The sequence below is a fragment of the Mandrillus leucophaeus genome, unplaced genomic scaffold, assembly GCF_000951045.1.
Source record: "Mandrillus leucophaeus isolate KB7577 unplaced genomic scaffold, Mleu.le_1.0 Scaffold7, whole genome shotgun sequence".
Lineage (NCBI taxonomy): Eukaryota > Metazoa > Chordata > Mammalia > Primates > Cercopithecidae > Mandrillus > Mandrillus leucophaeus.
In genome coordinates this window covers 7754953-7764153 of record NW_012107585.1, presented here as the reverse complement: position 1 = coordinate 7764153, position 9201 = coordinate 7754953, and the positions used below count along the sequence as shown (strand labels likewise).

The window sequence follows — 9201 nt, the reverse complement described above, 5'->3', positions numbered from 1 at the left end:
AGGATGTGCACATCTTTGGGGGGCCATTAAACTGCCCACCACACCTGTCCAAGCAGGCCACGATACAAACGTCATCCAGCAAAAGCACTTCTCCTTCTTCCTTTCATCTGCCAGGTCCAATTCACCAGCAAGTCCAAAAACCACCCTGAATCCAGCTCCTCACCACCTCGCTGCTACCATCCTAGGCTGAGGCTGGAGCTCCACAACTGCCCAACTGGTAGCCTTGCTCCTGCTCGCACCCTCCCTAGACCCGTCTCCTGTAGACTGGCCCGAGCCGCCTTGTGGAGGTAAGATAGTACTCCCCAGTGCCACCAAAACCATCTCCTAACTTCCTACCCTGGCCCACAAGGCCCCTTGCCTCTTCTATCTTACCTCCTGCCCTCAACATTCTGGCCAAGCCAGCCTTCTTTCTAACCTTGTGATGCGCCACGCTCACTCCAGCAAGGGCCTCTGCCTGGGCCTCTTCCCACACCTGGAACGACCATCGTGCCTGGCTCCTACTTGCCACTTAGGTTTCAGAGTTCACCCAGAAAGGTCACCTCCCCAGAGGACTTCTCTACCCAGCCTAAAGTATCCACCCACCCTCCCCAGCCCCAGTACTCTCTAGCCTTCACCTTCTTTCTATTCTTGCCTGCACTCACAATATAAGACCTGATGTGCTGACAATTCCCCCACCAGCATGGAAGTCCCATGAGGAGAGAGGACTAACCCATCTAGCTTACCACTGTATCCCGGAGGGCTAGATCCATGCCTGCACACAGCAGGGTGTGCCTGGAGGGAAAAAGCATTTGTGATGGGGCGGCCAAACCCAGACCATAGCCAGCCTCATGCTCTGGGGCCCGGCCAGCCAGGCCCCCTCTCAATTAGCCCTCACAGGGCTAATTCGATTAGACAACTGCCAAAGAGAGCTGATGGTCCCAGAAAGCTCACAGCAAGGTCCATATGTGAGACATAGGCCCCAGCAGGCTCAAGCTGAGCGGATCCAGAAGCTCCTAGGAGCAGAGCTTTGTACCAGAGAATAGGGTGGTGGGTGACAGCCAGCGGCAGCACAAGAAGCAGGGCTGTAAAGAAGGCGGAGCCAGCCTGTGAGAGCCAGTCTCTTCAAGGCGTCTGGCCGGACAGTGAAGAAGAGTATCTCCCCCGTGGGGGACCTAGCGCTGCCTGGAACCCAGGACCAGTCTCCACTGAAATCGGCCAGTCCTCGGAGTCCCAGAATTAGCATGAGGTGACCGACACTCCCATTCCACAGGCTAGCACGAGGGTTCCTGATCCACGCAGCCACAGAGCTCTGCCAAAAACACATGCTCCGTGGCCTGAATTCTAATCACAGACAAGAGAACTCCAACAAAATACAGAAAGTAATCACCTAAGACACTGGCTCTCTGGACTGCACATTTTATACCCAAAAGTAATTTGATTCTAGGGAATGAGAGCTCAGGCTCTCATCGGCCATCACATAAATCCTTTAAAAAAAGGAAAATTAACTTTCTACAATACTCTATTATAGAATTATACCAGGGAACAAGGATCCACTTTACAAACCTTTCCTTTTATAACCAGGACCCTCCTATCACTAGTTCCCTCGCTGCTGCCGAGGACCCACAGCATAGCTCAATCTTTTTTTTTTTTTTTTTTTTGAGACGGAGTCTCACTCTGTCGCCCAGGCTGGAGTGCAGTGGTACGATCTCAGCTCACTGCAAGCTCCGCCTCCCGGGTTCACGCCATTCTCCTGCCTCAGTCTCTGGAGTAGCTGGGACTAAACACCCGCCACCACGCCTGGCTAATTTTTTGTATTTCTAGTAGAGATGGGGTTTCACAGTGTTAGCCAGGATGGTCTCGATCTCCTGACCTCGTGATCCACCTGCCTCAGCCTCCCAAAGTGCTGGGATTACAGACGTGAGCCACCACGCCCAACCATTATAGTTCAATCTTAAACCCGGGGTGGGCTCCTGTGCTGTCTTGTGGTGGGAGAAGAGTGAAGATAAGCTTCCTATTGTCACTGTAACAAATTACCGCAAACTTAGTGGCTTAGAACAACAGACTTTATGATTTTACAGTTCTGGAGGTCAGAGGTCTGATTTGGGTCTCACAGGATTCAGCAGGGCTGCTTTCTTCCCAGAAGCTCTGGAGTAGAACCCATCCCCTCGCCTTTTCCAGCTCTGAGGGGAGCATATTCCCAATCCCGTGGCTTTCCTCCATCTTCAAAGCCCCTAACAGCAGCTGATGTCCTTCCTCCGCTGCTTGCTCTTTGGTTCTCTTTTTGATTCCCTCTTAATTTTAAGGACCCCTGATTACACCAGGCTCACTCAGATAATCCAGATAATCTCCCTATTTTAAGGTCAGTAGACCAGCAACCTTAATTCCAGCTGCAACCTTAATTCACCTTTGCCATATAACCTAGCGCAGTCACAGGTTCTGTAGATGAGGATGTGCACATCTTGGGGGGGCCATTAAACTGCCCACCACACCTGTCCAAGCAGGCCACGATACAAACGTCATCCAGCAAAAGCACTTCTCCTGTTGTCCCACTCCACACCAATGTCCCATAAAGCACTGTTCCACAAAGGTTGTGCTTGTCTCTGCAGAGCTGAAGATAAACACAATTCACTTAACTTGTCAGCTTGCAAGTAGGAAAAGAAAAAAAAAAAACAGCCTGACCAACACGGTGAAACCCTGTCTCTACCAAAAATACAAAAATTAGTTGGGTGTGGTGGCGGGTGCCTGTAATCCCAGCTACTCAGGAGGCTGACGCAGAAGAATCACTTGAACCCAGGAGGCGGAGGATGCAGTGAACACAGATTGCACCATTGCACTCCAGCCTGGGTGACAGCAAGACTCCATCTCAAAAAAAAAAGATTTCGCTACAGATTATAAAGTTGGCTTCCAGGTCCCTGAGTGTCCCTTTCAATCCATCATATGATTCTTAATCTCCTAGGATGTGCTGAAGCTGTTAGGCTTAGCAGGGAAGTCAAAGGTGAAGACAGCAGGGATTCTGGTAAGCCGGGATCACATAATGACACAGGCTGAATGACATCAGAGCGGCTTCCAGGGGGATGTGATGTTCATGCACTCTGGGAAGCACAGGGTTTCCCCAGCAGGGACGGCAGCCACAGAGAGACATGGAGTGGCCCAAGGCATCCACCTTCCCCATCCGGGTTTCCCCCTCTGGAGAGGAACTGGCACTTGCACTCCCCTCTAACAGAAGCCAGGCGTTTGTGGGCAGATAAGGTAGGTCACTTTTCTGCTTGAGACACTTTTCCATGGACAAGTTGCGTCACCTCTCGGCAAGACAGCTAATTAACTTCTGAGCTCCAGTTTTTAAATTTTTATTTACTTCTTTATTTTTTTAAATGAGGATTCCACCACCTACCTGAGAGGGCTGTTGTATGAGTTGCTTAAGATCATGTTAAGAAGCCAGGTGCAGTGCTCACACCTGTAACCTCAGCACTTTGGGAGGCCGAGACTGGCGGATCACTTGAGGTCAGGAGTTCAAGACCAGCCTGGCCAACATGGCAAAATCTTGTCTCTATTAAAAATACAAAAACTTAACTGGGCATGGTGATGCATACCTGTAATCCCAGCTACTTGGGAAGCTGAGGCAGGAGAATTGCTTGAACCTAGGGGGCAGAAGTTGCAGTGAGCCAAGATTGCACCACTGCACTCCAGCCTGAGTGACAAGAGCAAAACTCCGTCTCAAAAAAAAAAAAAAAAAAGATCATGGAAAGAGAATGTGGAACATAATAAATAATACATGCTCAGCCTGTGTGAATTCTCTTTTCTTCTCCCACCCGGAAAATAACCTCCCTCCATCCTCTCCTCTAACTTCATCGCCCGGACTCTTTCCCCAAGTCTTCCTCCTCTTCCTCTCCTTCCTCCCCTTCCCGCATGTGGGCAATGTTGAACCAACCAGCCTCTACAAACAATGGAAGTTTGGTCCCGCACCACTAAAGCAGGGAGCACTGGGGCTTCCTGTTGGGTAATATAATCGGTAATCTTTGAGAGTTAACAGCGAAAGGGGAGATATGCATTAAACCCTGATGTCAGGAAGACCATCCACACTGCTCCTGGTCATGTCAAAACACACACACACACACACACACACACAATCTGGCTGAGACATCCTTCCCCGGTAGTGTCACAAGACCTGGTCACAGTTATCACAGCCCTTATCAACTGCTCTGCAACTGTCTATCTGTTCCCGTGCCTAGCCTGTGAGCCCCTTGAGGAGAGAGACTATGTTCTTCATCTCTGCAGCCCCAGTTCCCACCTCAGTGCACACCCTGCAATGGTGCACTATCTAATGGTTAAAGACTGAAGAACGCAGGAGAAGAAACACTGCTTATCTTCGGTATGACTGCAAAAGAGAAAAACCAATTTAGTATTTGCATGAAAGGTTTCCATTTACAACTGGTTAACTGTGCCTGGCATTAGACGGTTCCTCTATTGAAAATTCAAAGTTTGAAGGACACAGCACTCTAACCGTTAGCCCTTGCTATTCCTTAAGTCTGGCACAGATTTCTGCCTTGATCAAGAATGAAGGGTTAGCCAGGCACGGTGGCTCACGCCTGTAATCCCAGCATTTTGCGGGCCGAGGCAGGCAGATGATCTGAGGCTGGGAGTTCGAGATCAGCCTGACCAACATGGAGAAACCCCATCTCTACTAAAAATACAAAATTAGTTGGGCATGGTGGTGCATGCCTGTAATTCTTGCTACTTGGGAGGCTGAGGCAGGAGAATCGCCTGAACTCAGGAGGCAGAGGTTGCAGTGAGCTGAGATCGCACCACTGCACTCCAGACTGGGCAACATGAGTGAAACTCTGTCTCAGGAAAAAAAAAAAAAAAAAAGAATGGTTACTATACAAAGCATTCATGGAGGGGGCTACATCTTAGAAACTTACATCCCAAGGCTATCTTACAAGCCCAAATTTAAGTCTCCTCAAACACCCACTTCTTAAACAGAAACCTATTTTCCAGAAACTGCTTATCTTTAAATACAGAAAAAGACCATCTCTTCCCCCCACCACCGGAAATATTCATACCAACACTCCCTGAAATAAGGAGTTTCTAAAAAGGCAAATAAACGAAACCAACACCAACCACGAAAAGGTACACACTAGATGTGTTCAGAATCTGTAGGTGGGGGCTGGGCACGATGGCTCACTCCTATAATCCCATCGCTTTGGAAGGCTTGAGGCGGGAGGACTGCTTAAGGCCAGGAGTTCAAGACCATCCTGAGAGGCATAGCAACACCCCATATCTACAAAAAATAAAAAATTAGCCAGGCATAGTAGTGCATGCCAGCAGTCCCAGCTACTCAAGAGGCTGAGACAAGAGGATTGCTTGACCCTTGAGGGAGGTCAAGGTTGCAGTGAACTATGATCACATCACTATCCTCCAGCCTGGGCAACAGAGCGAGACCCTATCTCAAAAAAAGGAAATTCTGTGTGGAGGATATACATGTGTGACATTCCTTACAGTCTTAAGAAGGCAAGAACCATGAACTATGTTCTTCAGTACATAGCTCCATTGTAGAGCCTCAGAAAGCACCCGGCCAAATCAAGAATGCTTCTATTTAGTATTTGTCAAGCAGGCATTCGAAAGCTCAGCTAAGACCCTGGTTAGATACACTATTTCCTTCAGCTCATAGATAAGACACAGGCTCCTCATAAATGTCAGATGAACGCGGATGCAGAACTAAAATTCCGCCATAACCCACTTGCTATGCGGAGCCAGTTAACCCTCCTCTTGTCTCTTACTTGCCAGGCACTAGCCCCATTCCCAGCCCCATTCCCAGAGGTTGTCTCTGCTGATCCTCACTTCCACCTTGCAGGGAAATTTTATCTCTCCCATCGAATAGCGTTCTTAGAGTTCAGACAAGGAATGCTAAGGGCTTTTTTCCATCATTAACACCTGGTTTGCCTCAGGGAAAGGCAACCCCTTCTCTCCAAAATGTCCCAATAATTGAGCACATGTTTCCGGACCAAATCAAGAACCTTCGCCACAGGGCTTCTCAGCAAAATGGAGTGAGACCGACATGGAATCCCATCTGCACAGTTCCCTACCCAGTAGGCCCTGGCACACACTCACATCCAAGTTCTCAAACACCCTGTTCCCCACCCGAAGTCAGCCCCAGGCAAAGACCCTTCAGGAGGTGAAGCCACTGCCAGTTCAGGAACGGATCACAGTCAGAATCCCTAGGCCACTTCTCAGGACTCGGTAAAAAAATAACCACAACTTCCCCTGCACTTAGTTCCTCCCCAAAGAGCTGTTGAACCTCATCTGGAAACAGCTGGGAGGCAGCAGCTAACAGGAAATCAAACAACAACAACAAAAAAAGCAGAGTGTACCGCGGAGAGTTAGGCAGCTAGAACGAAGAGGCCAGGGGACAGACAGGAAGTTGAAGTTGGAAAGAACCTAGGCCAGAAACAGTCACACAGAAAAGGAGACCCAGCTGGCTTTCCTCAGCTCGGGCAGGAGGGGAGGACCCAGACAGCCAGCAGGGAAGGCACGAACCCCACGAGGATGGAAACCAGACTGGCTCTGAGGTTACATCTTCTTTCTGCCCTGCCCCCAATCCCTTTTTTTCCTTTCTTTCTTTTTCTTTTTTAGAGATGGGGTCTTGCTACATTGTTCAGACTGATCTTGAATTCCTGGGCTCAAGCAATCCTCTACCTCAGCCTCCCAAAGTGCTAGGATTACAGGCGTGAGCCACCACGCCCCTCATTGCCTCCAGTCTCAACCTTCCCTCCCTGAAAGCCAGCTAACAGTCCTCACTACGAGAGCTGGGGTCAGAAACTCACCTTCCTCTAGCTTCCTTCTGTCCCACAGGCTACAGCCCAAACAACTGGTTTTGAGTCATTCATCTGTCATCCATACCAAAGTTCCACACTGCCAACTAAACTCAGGGCTGGACAAACCAGCCTCACACAGACAGACAAAGGGCATCTTCATGAGAAATGACTGGACAGATCCCATCCGAGGGCCTGTAGTGGTAGACCTTAGGTGGCCAACCTTAGGCAGCAGGAGACCTTAGGCACAGGGAAAAGGAGCGAAAGTGAGAGAGCCAAGAGAGCAAGGTAAGCTTCTTGCACCAAACTGATGGTGCATTTTGCAATCAAGAAAGTTAACTGAGCAATGGCCAGCTGCCAAAATATTTTTGAGAGAAATGAAAAAAAATGCCATTACTAAAATTCTTTGGTGTTGTTTAATAAGGCTTTAGGTCATCCAAACAGAGTGCAAAGGGGAGACTGATTTAGTTTTCATTTAGCAGAGCTTACTTAGGTGAGACTTTCCCAGCCCGTGCCCCCGTGACTCAATCATCCATTCTCTCTCTGTATATGTAGAAGTTTATATTAAAATGAGAGGATTAAGTTTTCTTAATAAGATACATTCCAGTCTTTTCACCTCGAGCTTTGTTTGAAAAGGCTCTCTCGAGGCATAGCATACGCTGCGATCCAGCTGGGTTTGATTCCAATGGAAGTGCTCAAAATCTGAGACTGAAGGGTGCACAGGGCTGCAGCCTCAACACCATTTGTTTTTTAAAAAGCAGAACATCTTTACAGGCTGAGTGCCAGCTCAAACTGGCAAGACCAGAGAATCAGCAGAGACTGACCAATGTGCTGGGTAAGGGGGATGGGAGGAGGAGCTACGGGAACAGATCATCAGGGAAACCTTCAAGAGAGGAAATAGGGGTGTTTCAGGAACATAACAAAGAACAAGTTGACTAATCGTTTATTCCAGGGACAGCGGCGGTGAGGGGGTGCCATCCAGGGCTAAGTATTTAATATTTCAACTTCAGGTAAAAGCATAATGTTTAAACCTGGATATGCTTGGAGCTCACAGCTCTCTTAAAAAGGATGGGGGGTTGGGGGACGGCAAGATATTCCTGCTGTTTTATTACGCTGTTCATGGAGTCTCCTAGGAAACTTCTCCCCAGATGCCTGCAGAGCAGACCTAAGACAGCGCCAGCTAGTCCAGTTCCTAATGTAATAAGCTCAACTCAGCAGAGATCCTATCAAGAGCTTTATGCAGGGCCGAGCTGCTCAAGGCCGCTGTTGCCGGTCCAAAGAAGTTCTGTTGCGCAGGCAGAAAAGTTACCTGCAGCAAATACCTAATATTTATGCTGGGAGGGAGAGTGGAAAAGTGCTTTAATCTTTGAGGGCCAGACATTTTCTGTGACTTGGAAAAGAGGAATCCCTGCCCAGAGCACCCGAATCCACATGTCAGAATGGTGTCTGGGATGTCTGCCCTCAACAATGACATCTCCCTCATCTAATGTTTCGCGACGGCCAGAAAACCCTCCAACTTGCCAGGACAGACTGCACCTCCAACAGCTGTGGCACCAAAAGTCTTCTTAGGAGGCACCCAAGGCCTTCCCGAGATGGGGGAGGGCCTCCCGATGAGGTTGTAATGGGCCAGCCTCCAGGTGCAGGGACACCTAACTCTGGCCAAGCACTGGAATAAGCAATTTACCTAAGTCACTCCAGTACCACAACAGCCCCTTGGAGGCAGACACTACAGTCATTCCCCTTTTATGAAGGAGGAAACAGGCTCCGAGGTGTTACACAACCATTAAACAGCAGAGCCAGCCTCCCGTCACCCGGAACAGGTGGTCCTGACCGCTGCTGGATATGGGGAAAACACACAAAGCGTTTGGAGGAAGGAGTCCATAGAGTCGGGTAACACAAGATGCAGCCAGTGTTTATACCTCTTTCTCGTCCAAGATCGGTGGCCCCAGGACACTGGAGGGGAGGGCCTGGATAGGGAACGTGAACCCGAAAGGACCCCGGCACTGCTGGCAGGGGAAGAGGCCAGGACCCCGGCCTCTCTGGCAACGCGGGGAACCCCAGATCCATAAACCCTCTCGAAGGGGGAAGACCCAAAGGGAATGCATGAAGCCACGGGGTTGCCAGGCGGCCCTTCCCTCCACGCTTGTTTTGTCAAACAGGGGCCTCCGGGGGTCGCGGGGGTCCCTACCTGTAGGCCAAAGTCATGCACTCGAAGAGCTTGGTGAGCGAGGCGTCGATGGACAGGTGGCAGGAGCTGGTCTTGCCGAAGCTGTAGGTCTGGCACGTCTGTTTGTTGACCGTGTCGAAATCGTAGCCCTTCTTGGGCGGGTGCTCCCGGTGCGGCGACGACACCATGAAGTGGCCGCTGTGGATGATCTGCTGGCGGCGCGGAGGCTCCTCGCGGCCCGGCCCG

General features: G+C 49.9%; 1 protein-coding gene across 1 annotated transcript in view; it reads right to left on the bottom strand.

Annotated features, from left to right (window-relative positions):
- Positions 1–9195, bottom strand: part of MLXIP (MLX interacting protein) — an 83542-nt gene extending 74347 nt beyond the window's left edge. Inside the window, exon 1 of the mRNA XM_011964487.1 lies at positions 8977–9195. Within this exon, the coding sequence (XP_011819877.1) occupies positions 8977–9143 (167 nt within the window). The 5' untranslated portion in view covers positions 9144–9195. The remainder of the gene's footprint in view (positions 1–8976) is intronic.
- Between the last annotated feature and the right edge of the window lie 6 nt (positions 9196–9201).